General features: G+C 40.6%; 1 protein-coding gene across 4 annotated transcripts in view; it reads right to left on the minus strand.

Annotated features, from left to right (window-relative positions):
- Positions 1-17,544, minus strand: part of LOC118372846 (netrin receptor UNC5C-like) — a 343,833-nt gene that overhangs the window by 60,310 nt on the left and 265,979 nt on the right. For 2 of the 4 annotated variants that reach the window (XM_052458143.1, XM_052458142.1), the window contains one exon: positions 7,720-7,779. The exons of the other annotated variants lie outside the window; for them this stretch is intronic. In XM_052458143.1, the coding sequence (XP_052314103.1) occupies positions 7,720-7,779 (60 nt within the window). The remainder of the gene's footprint in view (positions 1-7,719; positions 7,780-17,544) is intronic. 4 annotated transcript variants of the gene reach the window in all.

Consider the following 17,544-nt stretch of genomic DNA (forward strand, 5'->3'; position numbering starts at 1 on the left):
GTAAAGACAGTGAAAGAGAGAGTAAAGACAGTGAAAGAGAGAGTAAAGACAGTGAAAGAGGGAGTAAAGACAGTGAAAGAGAGAGTAAAGACATTGAAAGAGAGAATAAAGACAGTGAAAGAGAGAGTAAAGACAGCGAAAGAGTGAGTAAAGACAGTGACAGAGTCAGTAAAGACATTGAAAGAGTGAGTAAAGACAGTGAAAGAGAGAGTAAAGACAGTGAAAGAGAGAGTAAAGACAGTGAAAGAGAGAGTAAAGACAGTGAAAGAGAGAGTAAAGACATTGAAAGAGAGAGTAAAGAAAGTGAAAGAGAGAGTAAAGACAGTGGAGGAGAGAGTAAAGACAGTGAAAGAGTGAGTAAAGTCAGTGAAAGAGAGAGTAAAGACAGTGAAAGAGAGAGTAAAGACAGTGAAAGAGAGAGTAAAGACAGTGAAAGAGAGAGTAAAGACATTGAAAGAGAGAGTAAAGAAAGTGAAAGTAAAGACAGTGGAGGAGAGAGTAAAGATAGTGAAAGAGTGAGTAAAGACAGTGAAAGAGAGAGTAAAGTGAAAGAGAGAGTAAAGACTGAAAGAGAGAGTAAAGACAGTGAACGAGAGAGTAAAGACAGTGAAAGAGAGAGTAAAGACAGTGAAAGAGAGAGTAAAGACTGTGAAAGAGAGACTAAAGACAGTGAAAGAGTAAGTAAAGACAGTGGAGGAGAGAGTAAAGACAGTGAAAGAGAGAGTAAAGACAGTGAAAGAGAGAGTAAAGACAGTGGAGGAGAGAGTAAAGACAGTGAAAGAGAGAGTAAAGACAGTGGAGGAGAGAGTAAAGACAGTGAAAGAGAGAGTAAAGACAGTGAAAGAGAGAGTAAAGACAGTGAAAGAGAGAGTAAAGACAGTGGAGGAGAGAGTAAAGACAGTGAAAGAGTAACTAAATACAGTGAAAGAGTGAGTAACGACAGTGAAAGAGTGAGTAAAGACAGTGAAAGAGAGAGTAAAGACATTGGAAGAGAGAGTAAAGACAATGAAAGAGAGAGTAAAGTCAGTGAAAGAGAGAGTAAAGACAGTGAAAGAGAGAGTAAAGTCAGTGAAAGAGAGAGTAAAGACAGTGAAAGAGAGAGTAAAGACAGTGAAAGAGAGAGTAAAGACAGTGAAAGAGAGAGTAAAGACATTGAAAGAGAGAGTAAAGAAAGTGAAAGAGAGAGTAAAGACAGTGGAGGAGAGAGTAAAGATAGTGAAAGAGTGAGTAAAGACAGTGAAAGAGAGAGTAAAGAGTGAAAGAGAGAGTAAAGACTGTGAAAGAGAGAGTAAAGACAGTGAAAGAGAGAGTAAAGAAAGTGAAAGAGAGAGTAAAGACAGTGAAAGAGAGAGTAAAGACTGTGAAAGAGAGACTAAAGACAGTGAAAGAGAGAGTAAAGACAGTGAAAGAGAGAGTAAAGACAGTGAAAGAGAGAGTAAAGACAGTGAAAGAGAGAGTAAAGACAGTGAAAGAGGGAGTAAAGACAGTGAAAGAGAGAGTAAAGACAGTGAAAGAGAGAGTAAAGACAGTGAAAGAGTCAGTAAAGACATTAAAAGAGAGAGTAAAGACATTGAAAGAGAGAATAAAGACAGTGAAAGAGAGAGTAAAGACAGCGAAAGAGTGAGTAAAGACAGTGACAGAGTCAGTAAAGACATTGAAAGAGTGAGTAAAGACAGTGAAAGAGAGAGTAAAGACAGTGAAAGAGAGAGTAAAGACAGTGAAAGAGAGAGTAAAGACAGTGACAGAGAGAGTAATGACAGTGAAAGAGAGAGTAAAGACATTGAAAGAGAGAGTAAAGAAAGTGAAAGAGAGAGTAAAGACAGTGGAGGAGAGAGTAAAGACAGTGAAAGAGTGAGTAAAGTCAGTGAAAGAGAGAGTAAAGACAGTGAAAGAGAGAGTAAAGACAGTGAAAGAGAGAGTAAAGACAGTGAAAGAGAGAGTAAAGACATTGAAAGAGAGAGTAAAGAAAGTGAAAGAGAGAGTAAAGACAGTGGAGGAGAGAGTAAAGATAGTGAAAGAGTGAGTAAAGACAGTGAAAGAGAGAGTAAAGAGTGAAAGAGAGAGTAAAGACTGTGAAAGAGAGAGTAAAGACAGTGAACGAGAGAGTAAAGACAGTGAAAGAGAGAGTAAAGACAGTGAAAGAGAGAGTAAAGACTGTGAAAGAGAGACTAAAGACAGTGAAAGAGTAAGTAAAGACAGTGGAGGAGAGAGTAAAGACAGTGAAAGAGAGAGTAAAGACAGTGAAAGAGAGAGTAAAGACAGTGGAGGAGAGAGTAAAGACAGTGAAAGAGAGAGTAAAGACAGTGGAGGAGAGAGTAAAGACAGTGAAAGAGAGAGTAAAGACAGTGAAAGAGAGAGTAAAGACAGTGAAAGAGAGAGTAAAGACAGTGGAGGAGAGAGTAAAGACAGTGAAAGAGTAACTAAAGACATTGGAAGAGAGAGTAAAGACAATGAAAGAGAGAGTAAAGACAGTGAAAGAGAGAGTAAAGACAGTGAAAGAGTGAGTAAAGACAGTGACAGAGTAAAGACAGTAAAGACATTGAAAGAGAGTAAAGATAAAGACAGTGAAAGAGAGAGTAAAGACAGTGAAAGAGAGAGTAAAGACAGTGAAAGAGAGAGTAAAGACAGTGAAAGAGAGAGTAAAGACAGAAAGAGAGAGTGAAAGAGGACAGAGTAAAGACAGTGAAAGAGAGAGTAAAGACAGTGAAAGACAGTGAAAGAGAGAAAGACAGTGAAAGACAGTGAAAGAGTCAGTAAAGACATTAAAAGAGAGAGTAAAGACATTGAAAGAGAGAATAAAGACAGTGAAAGAGAGAGTAAAGACAGCGAAAGAGTGAGTAAAGACAGTGACAGAGTCAGTAAAGACATTGAAAGAGTGAGTAAAGACAGTGAAAGAGAGAGTAAAGACAGTGAAAGAGAGAGTAAAGACAGTGAAAGAGAGAGTAAAGACAGTGACAGAGAGAGTAATGACAGTGAAAGAGAGAGTAAAGACATTGAAAGAGAGAGTAAAGAAAGTGAAAGAGAGAGTAAAGACAGTGGAGGAGAGAGTAAAGACAGTGAAAGAGTGAGTAAAGTCAGTGAAAGAGAGAGTAAAGACAGTGAAAGAGAGAGTAAAGACAGTGAAAGAGAGAGTAAAGACAGTGAAAGAGAGAGTAAAGACATTGAAAGAGAGAGTAAAGAAAGTGAAAGAGAGAGTAAAGACAGTGGAGGAGAGAGTAAAGATAGTGAAAGAGTGAGTAAAGACAGTGAAAGAGAGAGTAAAGAGTGAAAGAGAGAGTAAAGACTGTGAAAGAGAGAGTAAAGACAGTGAACGAGAGAGTAAAGACAGTGAAAGAGAGAGTAAAGACAGTGAAAGAGAGAGTAAAGACTGTGAAAGAGAGACTAAAGACAGTGAAAGAGTAAGTAAAGACAGTGGAGGAGAGAGTAAAGACAGTGAAAGAGAGAGTAAAGACAGTGAAAGAGAGAGTAAAGACAGTGGAGGAGAGAGTAAAGACAGTGAAAGAGAGAGTAAAGACAGTGGAGGAGAGAGTAAAGACAGTGAAAGAGAGAGTAAAGACAGTGAAAGAGAGAGTAAAGACAGTGAAAGAGAGAGTAAAGACAGTGGAGGAGAGAGTAAAGACAGTGAAAGAGTAACTAAAGACATTGGAAGAGAGAGTAAAGACAATGAAAGAGAGAGTAAAGACAGTGAAAGAGAGTAAAGACAATGAAAGAGAGAGTAAAGTCAGTGAAAGAGAGAGTAAAGACAGTGAAAGAGAGAGTAAAGACAGTGAAAGAGAGTAAAGACAGTGAAAGAGAGAGTAAAGACAGTGAAAGAGTCAGTAAAGACATTGAAAGAGAGAGTAAAGACATTGAAAGAGAGAGTAAAGACAGTGAAAGAGAGAGTAAAGACAGTGAAAGAGAGAGTAAAGACAGTGAAAGAGAGAGTAAAGACAGTGAAAGAGAGAGTAAAGACAGTGAAAGAGGGAGTAAAGACAGTGAAAGAGAGAGTAAAGACAGTGAAAGAGAGAGTAAAGACAGTGAAAGAGTCAGTAAAGACATTAAAAGAGAGAGTAAAGACATTGAAAGAGAGAATAAAGACAGTGAAAGAGTGAGTAAAGACAGTGAAAGAGAGAGTAAAGACAGTGAAAGAGAGAGTAAAGACAGTGAAAGAGAGAGTAAAGACAGTGAAAGAGAGAGTAAAGACATTGAAAGAGAGAGTAAAGAAAGTGAAAGAGAGAGTAAAGACAGTGGAGGAGAGAGTAAAGACAGTGAAAGAGTGAGTAAAGTCAGTGAAAGAGAGAGTAAAGACAGTGAAAGAGAGTAAAGACAGTGAAAGAGAGAGTAAAGACAGTGAAAGAGTGAGTAAAGACAGTGAAAGAGAGAGTAAAGAGTGAAAGAGAGAGTAAAGACTGTGAAAGAGAGAGTAAAGACAGTGAAAGAGAGAGTAAAGACAGTGAAAGAGAGAGTAAAGACAGTGAAAGAGAGAGTAAAGACTGTGAAAGAGAGAGTAAAGACAGTGAAAGAGTAAGTAAAGACAGTGGAGGAGAGAGTAAAGACAGTGGAGGAGAGAGTAAAGACAGTGAAAGAGAGAGTAAAGACAGTGAAAGAGAGAGTAAAGACAGTGAAAGAGAGAGTAAAGACAGTGGAGGAGAGAGTAAAGACAGTGCAAGAGTAACTAAAGACAGTGAAAGAGTGAGTAACGACAGTGAAAGAGTGAGTAAAGACAGTGAAAGAGAGAGTAAAGACAGTGGAGGAGAGAGTAAAGACAGTGAAAGAGAGAGTAAAGACAGTGAAAGAGAGTAAAGACAGTGGAGGAGAGAGTAAAGACAGTGAAAGAGTAACTAAAGACAGTGAAAGAGTGAGTAACGACAGTAAAAGAGTGAGTAAAGACAGTGAAAGAGAGAGTAAAGACAGTGGAGGAGAGAGTAAAGACAGTGAAAGAGTAACTAAAGACAGTGAAAGAGTGAGTAAAGACAGTGAAAGAGAGAGTAAAGACAGTGAAAGAGAGAGTAAAGACAGTGAAAGAGAGAGAAAAGACAGTGAAAGAGAGAGTAAAGACAGTGAAAGAGAGAGAAAAGACAGTGAAAGAGTAAGTAAAGACAGGTTGAGCGAAAACAGGAACAAAGGATTTCAACACATTAGATTGGAGTTGATACATTACCTATAGTCTAAAGAGAACATCATTGTACAATGGCTCAGATAAAAGGGCCATTGATGGATTCATATGATTGAAAAATGTATTCCAAATGGTGTTGATCAATGGTGTACCAGTAGATGGCAGTATTAACCACAGATCCAGCCCCACTGCCATAAATTACAAACTGGTGTGAACGTTGGACCATTTGCATCCTGTTGTCTTTAAGTGATGCAGATGGTACTCAATCTGTGTCTTCTAATTTCACATGGGGGAGGAAAGATGAGGGGGCAAGAGGGAGTACTTAGACTACAGGAGATTTGTGGGAGAACGGAAAAGTACAGTAAATGAAAATAATGTGCTGTAGGTTTTCTTTCTTGTTATGATATTTATGTGCACTATTAATTTCTGTCATAGCATATAGGATTGTATCATGCAGTATACTGTTGAGAATTGTCTCTGTTTTAGTATCCTCCTCAGCCAGTTGGCCGTTTGTTCAGACAAGCTCTGTTTTAAAAGGCACTAATCAGCGTCAGGATCAAAGCAGTGCTTCCCACTGACCCTCACACACACACAGTGTAATGATGGTGAGCCAACACCTTAATCTGCTGAACGCAGCCCTGCCCCAGAGAAGAGTAGTCCTGACCATCACTCTGACCTCACATCAGACAGGAAACTCACAGAGCCTTTCTCTACGGGAAGATAAATCAACAATTGCTCTTACGCTATTTCAAGGGGAACACTTAAGCTTCATGTGGCCAATTCACAATTGAAATCAAGGGTTAGGTGCCTCCCGAGTAGAGCAGAGGTTTAAGGCACTGCATCGCAGTGCTAGAGGCGACGTTACAGACGCGGGTTCGATCCCAGGCTGTGTCACAGCCGGCCGCGACCGGTGCACAATTGGCCTAGCGTCGTCTGAGTTAGGGGAGGGTTTGTCGGGCCGGGATGCCCTTGTCCCATCGGGCTCTAGTGACTCCTTGTGGCGGGCAGGGCACATGCACGCTGACTTCCGACACATTGGTGCGGCTGGCTTGCGAGCAGTGTTTCAAGAAGCAGTGCAGGTTGGTACGGTCATGTTTTTCGTAGGCTCTCGACCGTCGCCTTTCCCGAGTCTGTGAGTTGCAGTGATGAGACAAGACTGTAACTACCAATTGGATATATATATATCATGAAATTGTGGAGTAAAAGGGGTAACAAAAATCAAAAATCAAGGGTTAGGAAGGTTATGTATTTGACATAACTGCACTGAGCCATGAGAACACTAGGATTAACACACCAGATAACGTTACTTTGCTTGAAGATGTATGAATGAATGTATGCATAGCACTGCAGACCACTGCCAGATGTTGTGTGATAATTGCAGTACGAATAAATTTTCAACCTCAATCAGCTCACCCTACGAGGCCCTCAGTACACCCCAAGTCCAGCAGGCCTTAGACATCAAGTTAAAAACAGCAGATTCTCCTAAGATCCACACGTTAGGCCACTAATCTCCACTCAAAGCAGCCAGAGCCAAATTATAAAAGTGAGAAAATGTAATTTCACTGCGCTCCCTCTGCCAAGCTCCCCTGCAGTTATTTAACATACATCCCCTTCGTCGAACATCTCCTATCCACGCTTTGATGATAAAGGCAGCAACCCAAGTGTGCGTATTTAAATGTATCACTTAGATTAATACATCCCTTTGAACAAGAGCAATTGTCGGAAAGGGAGAAAAATACAAGAAATGGAAATGAAAGGGATTATTGAACACTTATTTCACTGTGTAGAGGTGAATAATGAGAAAGAGAAGGGTAGAGAGAGATAAGAGCGAGACAGGTGAGAGAGAGAGAGAGAGAGAGAGAGAGAGAGAGAGAGAGAGAGAGAGAGAGAGAGAGAGAGAGGAGAGGGAGAGGGAGAGAGAGAGAGAGAGAGGGAGAGAGAGAGAGAGAGAGAGAGAGAGAGAGGAGAGGGAGAGAGAGAGAGAGAGAGAGAGAGAGAGGGAGAGGGAGAGGGAGAGAGAGAGAGAGAGAGAGAGAGAGAGAGAGAGAGAGAGAGAGACATAGAAGTGTAATATTTCTGTAGTACTCTGTGTCTCAGTCTGAGATGTGATCTCTGGTGACTGCCGTAAGACAGTGGCAGGCTGGCAGCCTAGAGACAATGAGCACCAACAGGGTAAAATAGCAATACCAGCCTAGGGTCAGAGGGTAAGAGGGTAAGAGGGCCAGACAGGGTGAAAACAGATAGTCAGGCAGCCAAGGCACGTTATATGAGAGAGAGCAGAGAGACAGAGAGGTAAAGTGAGGAAGCGACCACAGGAGGCTAGGAGGAGTGAAAGAGGGAGGGTGAGGCATGGCAGGTCACAGGGCAGTGATGCGAAATAAGGTTGACACTTTATTTGACAGGAGTATATATAAGGTCTTTATGCAAATTCATCATGACATCCCTTTTGTGGGGGCTAATTGTGAAAACATCACAGTGAATATGACAAGTGGAGGAATGTTTGGTTGTCAGATGATTGTTATGCAGATGCTGTAAAGACCTCATGCATATATCCCGCCAATAATGTCTGTCTTGGACAAAATAACAACAAAGGAATTAATAAATAAATAAAAACAATAACTCACATGGATATCCCAAATCAATCTTGTCTTTGTTGAATTCAGAGGACTTCTGATATAAGGAACCTTTTGGGGGGGGTGAAAATCAAATTGAAAGGCAACAGGGAAACTCAAACAAGGCAACAGAGAAGGCATGAGGTATGATGGCACAGGGAAACAATCTCTCTTGATCTGGAGCAGGAGAGTTGGAGGAGAGGAGGAGGGCCTATGGTGGAGAGGTGTTAATCATCTGCTGCATTGGTTTAGTGCTTCAGCAGCACTAGTGAATGGATGTGGGGAGAGGAGGAGAGGAGGAGAGTAGGAGAGGAGTAATGGACGTGTGGATGGTTGGAGGAGGTAGCTGAGGCAGAGGCTGATAAACAGTGGGGGAATGGCAGGGTCAATAGAACTAACCGTCTGCATCTGTCACAGCTTGGCTGGGGAATCCTATCCACCCACAGTAGAGGTGGAGGAGAGAGCGGAAGAGAGGGATGAAGGAATAGAGGTGGAGGGGTAGAGGGACGTACAAGAGGAAGGGTGGCATGGTAAAAATGAACACTTACTGTGTTTTAAAGGCCTTAAAATACATCGCAAACACACGAAACACACTAAACACAAGAAACACACGAAACACACTAAACACAAGAAACACACGAAACACACTAAACACAAGAAACACACGAAACACACTAAACACAAGAAACACACGAAACACACGAAACACACTAAACACACTAAACACAAGAAACACACTAAACACACGAAACACACTAAACACAAGAAACACACGAAACACACTAAACACAAGAAACACACGAAACACACTAAACACACGAAACACAAAACACAAGAAATACACGAAACACACTAAACACAAGAAACACACGAAACACACTAAACACACTAAACACACGACACACACAAAACACAAGAAATACACGAAACACACTAAACACACTAAACACACGACACACACAAAACACACGACACACACAAAACACAAGAAACACACGAAACACACTAAACACACAAAACACACGAAACACACAAAACACACGACACACACAAAACACACGACACACACAAAACACAAGAAACACACGAAACACACTAAACACACTAAACACACGACACACACAAAACACACGACACACACAAAACACACGACACACACAAAACACAAGAAACACACACTAAACACAAGAAACACACGAAACACACTAAACACACAAAACACACGACACACACAAAACACAAGAAACACACGAAACACACTAAACACAAGAAACACACGAAACACACTAAACACACAAAACACACGACACACACAAAACACAAGAAATACACGAAACACACTAAACACAAGAAACACACGAAACACACAAACACAAAATACACACACACTAAACACGCTAAACACACGAAACACAAAACACACTAAACACACACACACACAAAACACAAGAAATACACACACACTAAACACAAGAAACACACGAAACACACAAAACACAAGAAATACAAACACACTAAACACACTAAACACACGACACACGAAACACACTAAACACACTAAACACACGAAACACAAAACACACTAAACACACAAACAAAACACAAAACACACGACACACACAAAACACACAAACACAACACACAAAACACAAGAAATACACGAAACACACTAAACACAAGAAACACACGAAACACACAAAACACAAGAAATACACGAAACACACTAAACACACTAAACACACTAAACACACGACACACACAAAACACACGACACACACAAAACACAAGAAATACACGAAACACACTAAACACACTAAACACACGACACACAAAAAACACACGAACACACAAAACACACTAAACACACGACACACACAAAACACACGAAACACACGAAACACACAAAACACACTAAACACACGACACACACAAAACACAAGAAACACACGAAACACACTAAACACAAGAAACACACGAAACACACTAAACACACTAAACACACGACACACACACACTAAACACAAGAAACACACGAAACACACAAAACACAAGAAATACACACACACGAAACACACTAAACACACTAAACACACGACACACACAAAACACACTAAACACACGACACACACAAAACACACTAAACACACGACAAACAAAACACACTAAACACACAAAACACAAGAAATACACGAAACACACTAAACACACGAAACACACGAAACACACTAAACACACTAAACACAAGAAACACACGAAACACACTAAACACACGAAACACACAAAACACAAGAAATACACGAAACACACAAAACACACTAAACACACGAAACACACGAAACACACGAAACACACGAAACACACGAAACACACAAAACACAAGAAATACACGAAACACACAAAACACACGAAACACACGACACACACAAAACACACGAAACACAAGAAACACACGAAACACACTAAACACACTAAACACACACACACGAAACACACTAAACACACTAAACACACGACACACACAAAACACAAAAATACACGAAACACACTAAACACAAGAAACACACGACACACACAAAACACAAGAAACACACGAAACACACTAAACACACTAAACACACGACACACACAAAACACAAGAAATACACGAAACACACTAAACACAAGAAACACACGACACACACAAAACACAAGAAATACACAAAACACACTAAACACACTAAACACACGACACACACAAAACACAAGAAACACACGAAACACACTAAACACACTAAACACACGACACACACAAAACACAAGAAACACACGAAACACACAAAACACAATAAACACACAAAACACACGACACACAAAAACACAAGAAATACACGAAACACACTAAACAAAAGAAACACACGAAACACAAGAAACACACGAAACACACAAAACACAAGAAATACACGAAACACACTAAACACACTAAACACAAGAAATACACGAAACACACTAAACACACAAAACACAAGAAATACACGAAACACACTAAACACACTAAACACAAGAAATACACTAAACACACTAAACACACGAAACACACTAAACACAAGAAACACACGAAACACACTAAACACAAGAAACACACGAAACACACTAAACACAAGAAACACACGAAACACACTAAACACAAGAAATACACGAAACACACGAAACACAAGAAACACACGAAACACACTAAACACAAGAAACACACGAAACACACTAAACACAAGAAACACACGAAACACAAAACACAAGAAACACACGAAACACAAACACAAGAAACACACGAAACACACTAAACACAAGAAATACACACACGAAACACAAGAAACACACTAAACACACTAAACACAAGAAACACACGAAACACACAAAACACAAGAAACACACGAAACACACTAAACACAAGAAACACACGAAACACACTAAACACAAGAAACACACGAAACACACAAAACACAAGAAACACACGAAACACACTAAACACAAGAAACACACGAAACACTAAACACAAGAAACACACGACACACACAAAACACAAGAAACACACGAAACACACTAAACACAAGAAACACACGAAACACACTAAACACACTAAACACACGAAACACAAGAAACACACGAAACACACAAAACACAAAACACACGAAACACAAAACACAAGAAATAAAAACACAAAACACAAGAAACACACGAAACACACTAAACACACTAAACACACGAAACACAAAACACAAGAAATACAAAACACACTAAACACAAGAAACACACGAAACACACTAAACACACTAAACACACGACACACACAAACACACTAAACACACGAACACACAAAACACACTAAACACAAGAAACACATGAAACACACAAAACACACTAAACACACGAAACACACTAAACAAAAGAAACACACGAAATACACTAAACACAAGAAACACACGAAACACACTAAACACACTAAACACACGAACACACAAAACACAAGAAATACACTAAACACACTAAACACAAGAAACACACTAAACACACAAAACACAAGAAATACACGAAACACACTAAACACACTAAACACACGACAACACAAAACAAGAAATACACGAAACACACTAAACACACTAAACACACTAAACACACGACACACACAAAACACAAGAAATACACAAACACACTAAACACAAGAAACACACAACACACAAAACACAAGAAATACACAAAACACACAAACACACTAAACACACGACACACACAAAACACAAGAAACACACAAACACACAAAACACAAGAAACACAAAAATACAAAACACAAGAACACAAGAAATACACAAACACACTAAACAAAAGAAACACACGAAACACACAAAACACAATAAACAAAAATACACTAAACACACTAAACAAAAGAAACACACGACACACACAAAACACAAGAAATACACGAAACACACAAAACACACGAAACACACGACACACACAAAACACACGAAACACACAAAACACACGAAACACACGAAACACACTAAACACAGACACATACGTTTCCAGGAACACACACAGTCACACGCAGCACTTCATCACCTGGTTAGGACATACATAAACAGACACAATGAACTTGTGATGGAGAGGGACAGTAAAATCAATGGTGTGATAGATGGGGCGAGTGCGTACAGGGGGAGGAGACAGGGGGAGGTTGTCGTCAGTACAGGCCTAAATGAGGGGACCTCTGGACCCATCCTGGTTACAGTAGTTATATTCATGCTGAGCGAGTCGGTTGCCACTGTAAAACCATGCTATAGCTTCCTAAAGGAAACCAAGGATATAGACCCACTGTCTATTGAGACTAGTCTTTAAACATGACATCACCGAGCTGTGGACCTGAGAGGGTGGTGCTCCTACTGGAAATCACTATTTATTCAGAGAGGCTTCCTGAATAGTAATATGGCTTTGTTCTACAGCTGTATCACCAATAACAGGCAATTGATTTCCTTCCATTGGTATCTTCATATGTAATGCATAAGAATCCTCCATTCCCAAAACTACTATAATTAGAAACATGGTAATATTGAGGTCTAGGTCTATCTATTTTAGTGGTAAATGTTGACGACCGGTATATCATCTTTACTAACTACATATAATTATCTCACTCAGATCACATATAACACAAAATAAACAACTTCATTTCTTACAAGCCCTGAGGTAAATATGTAGTGATTTTGCCCTTGTGCTGCAGTCAGCCCTTTCAGCAGATCGATATGTCAACAAAATGTCATCTGTCAGAGAACGGAGTTAACAACATCCGATCCAACTAAGACAGGAGAGAGGGACAGGAGAGAGAGAGAGAGGGAGAGAGAGAGAGGGAGAGAGAGAGAGAGAGGGGGGAGAGAGAGAGAGAGAGGAGAGAGAGAGAGAGAGAGAGAGAGAGAGAGAGAGAGAGAGAGAGAGAGAGAGAGAGAGAGAGAGAGAGAGAGAGAGAGAGAGAGAGAGAGAGAGAGAGAGAGAGAGAGAGAGAGAGAGAGAGAGAGAGAGAGAGAGAGAGAGAGAGAGAGAGAGAGAGAGAGAGATAGAGAGAGAGAGATAGAGAGAGAGAGAGAGAGAGAGAGAGAGAGAGAGAGAGAGAGAGAGAGAGAGAGAGAGAGAGAGAGAGACAGGAGAGAGAGAGAGAGAGAGAGAGAGAGAGAGAGAGATAGAGGGACAGTAGAGAGGGACAGGAGAGAGAGAGAGAGAGCAAGAGAGAGAGAGAGAGTGTATATATGTGTATATGTGTATATATGGCCTGAGGCCATACCACGACCAACAACATTGGACACTTTATGAAACAAAAAGAGCCTTCACTATATCATCCTGGAATATCCAAGGCCTGAGGTCATCCACCTTTGGCCTAAAGAGCAGGAACCCGGACTTCACCAAAGAAATCGGTAATACAGACATTGTCATCCAGCAAGAAACCTGGTATAGAGGAGACGGACCCACTGGTTGCCCTCTAGGTTACAGAGAGCTGGTAGTCCCATCCACCAAACTACCAGGTATGAAACAGTGAAGGGACTCAGGGGGTATGCTAATTTGGTATAGAGAAGACCTAACTTATTCCATTAAATTAATCAAAACAGGAACATTTTACATTTGGCTAGAAATTCAAAAGGAAATTAACTTAACAGAGAAAAATGTCCTCCTGTGTGCGACCTATATCCCCCCACTAGAATCCCCATACTTTAATGAAGACAGCTTCTCCATCCTGGAGGGGGAAATCAATAATTTCCAGGCCCAGGGACATGTCTGTGGCGACCTAAATGCCAGAACCGGACAAGAACCTGACACCATCAGCACACAGGGGGACAAACACCTGCCTGCAGGTGACAGCATTCCCTCCCACATATGCCCCCCTAGGCACAACTATGACAAAATAACCAACAAAAACGGGTCTCAACTCCTGCAGCTCTGTCACATGCTGGGTATGTACATAGTCAATGGTAGGCTTCAAGGGGACTCCTATGGTAGGTACACCTATAGCTCATCTCTTGGCAGTAGTACTGTAGACTACTTTATCACTGACTTCAACCCAGAGTCTCTCAGAACGTTCACAGTCAGCCCACTGACACCCCTATCAGACCACAGCAAAATCACAGTCTTCTTGGTGAATCATTAAAACAATACAGAAATACACTACGGAAAAAGAAGGAACAGCACGTCAGAAATCAGCTCAATGTAATTGAAGAATCCATAAACACTAAACAAACAACAACACGAAGAATTATCTATCCAAAATGGAGATGTATGTATGGGTAAACCACTTCTCCAATCTTTTTGGCTCTATAACAAAGAATAAAGAGCAAAAACATATACATGATCAATTACAAATCTTAGAATCAACTATTAAAGACAACCAGAACCCACTGGATTCTCCAATTACCTTGAACGAGTTACAGGACAAAATAAAAACTCTCCAACCCAAAAAGGCCTGTGGTGTTGATGGTATCCTTAATGAAATTATCAAATATATAGACAACAAATTCCAATTGGCTATACTAAAACTCTTTAACATCATCCTTAGCCCTGGCATCTTCCCCGATATTTGGATCCAAGGACTGATCACCCCAATCCACAAAAGTGGAGACAAATTTGACCCCAATAACTACCGTGGAATATGCGTCAACAGTAACCTTGGGAAAATCCTCTGCATTATCATTAACAGCAGACTCGTACAATTCCTCAACGAAAACAATGTACTGAGCAAATATCAAATTGGCATTTTACAACAGACCATGTATTCACCCTGCACACCCTAATTGACAACCAAACAAGCCAAAACAAAGGCAAAGTCTTCTCATGCTTTGTTGATTTAAAAAAAGCCTTTGACTCAATTTGGCACGAGGGTCTGCTATACAAATTGATGGAAAGTGGTGATGGGGGTAAAACATACGACATTATAAAATCTATGTACACAAACAACAAGTGTGCGGTTAAAATTGGCAAAAAACACACACATTTCTTCACACAGGGTCGTGGGGTGAGACAGGGATGCAGCTTAAGCCCCACCCTCTTCAACATATATATACAGTGCCTTGCGAAAGTATTCGGCCCCCTTGAACTTTGCGACCTTTTGCCACATTTCAGGCGTCAAACATAAAGATATAAAACTGTATTTTTTTGTGAAGAATCAACAACAAGTGGGACACAATCATGAAGTGGAAGGACATTTATTGGATATTTCAAACTTTTTTAACAAATCAAAAACTGAAAAATTGGGCATGCAAAATTATTCAGCCCCTTTACTTTCAGTGCAGCAAACTCTCTCCAGAAGTTCAGTGAGGATCTCTGAATGATCCACTGTTGACCTAAATGACTAATGATGATAAATACAATCCACCTGTGTGTAATCAAGTCTCCGTATAAATGCACCTGCACTGTGATAGTCTCAGAGGTCCGTTAAAAGCGCAGAGAGCATCATGAAGAACAAGGAACACACCAGGCAGCTTTAAACATCCCAAGGAGCACTGTGCAAGCGATAATATTGAAATGGAAGGAGTATCAGACCACTGCAAATCAACCAAGACCTTGCCGTCCCTCTAAACTTTCAGCTCATACAAGGAGAAGACTGATCAGAGATGCAGCCAAGAGGCCCATGATCACTCTGGATGAACTGCAGAGATCTACAGCTGAGGTGGGAGACTCTGTCCATAGGACAACAATCAGTCGTATATTGCACAAATCTGGCCTTTATGGAAGAGTGGCAAGAAGAAAGCCATTTCTTAAAGATATCCATAAAAAGTGTCGTTTAAAGTTTGCCACAAGCCACCTGGGAGACACACCAAACATGTGGAAGAAGGTGCTCTGGTCAGATGAAACCAAAATTGAACTTTTTGGCAACAATGCAAAACGTTATGTTTGGCGTAAAAGCAACACAGCTCATCACCCTGAACACACCATCCCCACTGTCAAACATGGTGGTGGCAGCATCGTGTTTTGGGCCTGCTTTTCTTCAGCAGGGACAGGGAAGATGGTTAAAATTGATGGGAAGATGGATGGAGCCAAATACAGGACCATTCTGGAAGAAAACCTGATGGAGTCTGCAAAAGACCTGAGACTGGGACGGAGATTTGTCTTCCAACAAGACAATTATCCAAAACATAAAGCAAAATCTACAATGGAATGGTTAAAAAATAAACATATCCAGGTGTTAGAATGGCCAAATCAAAGTCCAGACCTGAATCCAATCGAGAATCTGTGGAAAGAACTGAAAACTGCTGTTCACAAATGCTCTCCATCCAACCTCACTGAGCATGAGCTGTTTTGCAAGGAGGAATGGGAAAAAAATTCAGTCTCTCGATGTGCAAAACTGATAGAGACATACCCCAAGCGACTTACAGCTGCAATCGCAGCAAAAGGTGGCGCTACAAAGTATTAACTTAAGGGGGCTGAATAATTTTGCACGCCCAATTTTTCAGTTTTTGATTTGTTACAAAAGTTTGAAATATCCAATAAATGTCGTTCCACTTCATGATTGTGTCCCACTTGTTGTTGATTCTTCACAAAAAATACAGTTTTATATCTTTAAGTTTGAAGCCTGAAATGTGGCAAAAGGTCGCAAAGTTCAAGGGGGCCGAATACTTTCGCAAGGCACTGTATCAACGAATTGGCGCGGGCACTAGAAAAGTCTGCAGCACCCGGCCTCACCCTGCTAGAATCTGAAGTCAAATGTCTACTGTTTGCTGATGATCTGGTGCTTCTGTCAACAACCAAGGAGGGCCTACAGCTCACCTAGATCTTCTGCACAGATTCTGTCAGACCTGGGCCCTGACAGTAAATCTCAGTAAGACCAAAATAATGGTGTTCCAAAAAAGGTCCAGTCGCCAGGACCAAAAATACAAAATTCCATCTAGACACTGTTGCCCTAGAGCACACAAAAAACTATACATACCTTGGCCTAAATATCAGTGCCACAGGTAACTTCCACAAAGCTGTGAACGATCTGAGAGACAAGGCAAGGGGGCATTCTATGCCATCAAAAGGAACATAAATTTCAACATACCAATTAGGATCTGGCTAAAAATACTTGAATCAGTCATTGCCCTTTACGGTTGTGAGGTCTGGGGTCCGCTCACCAACCAGGACTTCACAAAATGGGACAAACACCAAATTGAGACTCTGCATACAGAATTCTGCAAAAATATCCTCCTCTGTGTACAACGTAAAACACAAAATAATGCATGCAGAGCAGAATTAGGCCGATACCCACTAGTTATCAAAATCGAGAAAAGAGATGTTTAAATTCTACAACCACCTAAAAGGAAGCGATTCCCAAACCTTCCATAACAAAGCCATCAC

The sequence above is a fragment of the Oncorhynchus keta genome, chromosome 12, assembly GCF_023373465.1.
Source record: "Oncorhynchus keta strain PuntledgeMale-10-30-2019 chromosome 12, Oket_V2, whole genome shotgun sequence".
NCBI lineage: Eukaryota > Metazoa > Chordata > Actinopteri > Salmoniformes > Salmonidae > Oncorhynchus > Oncorhynchus keta.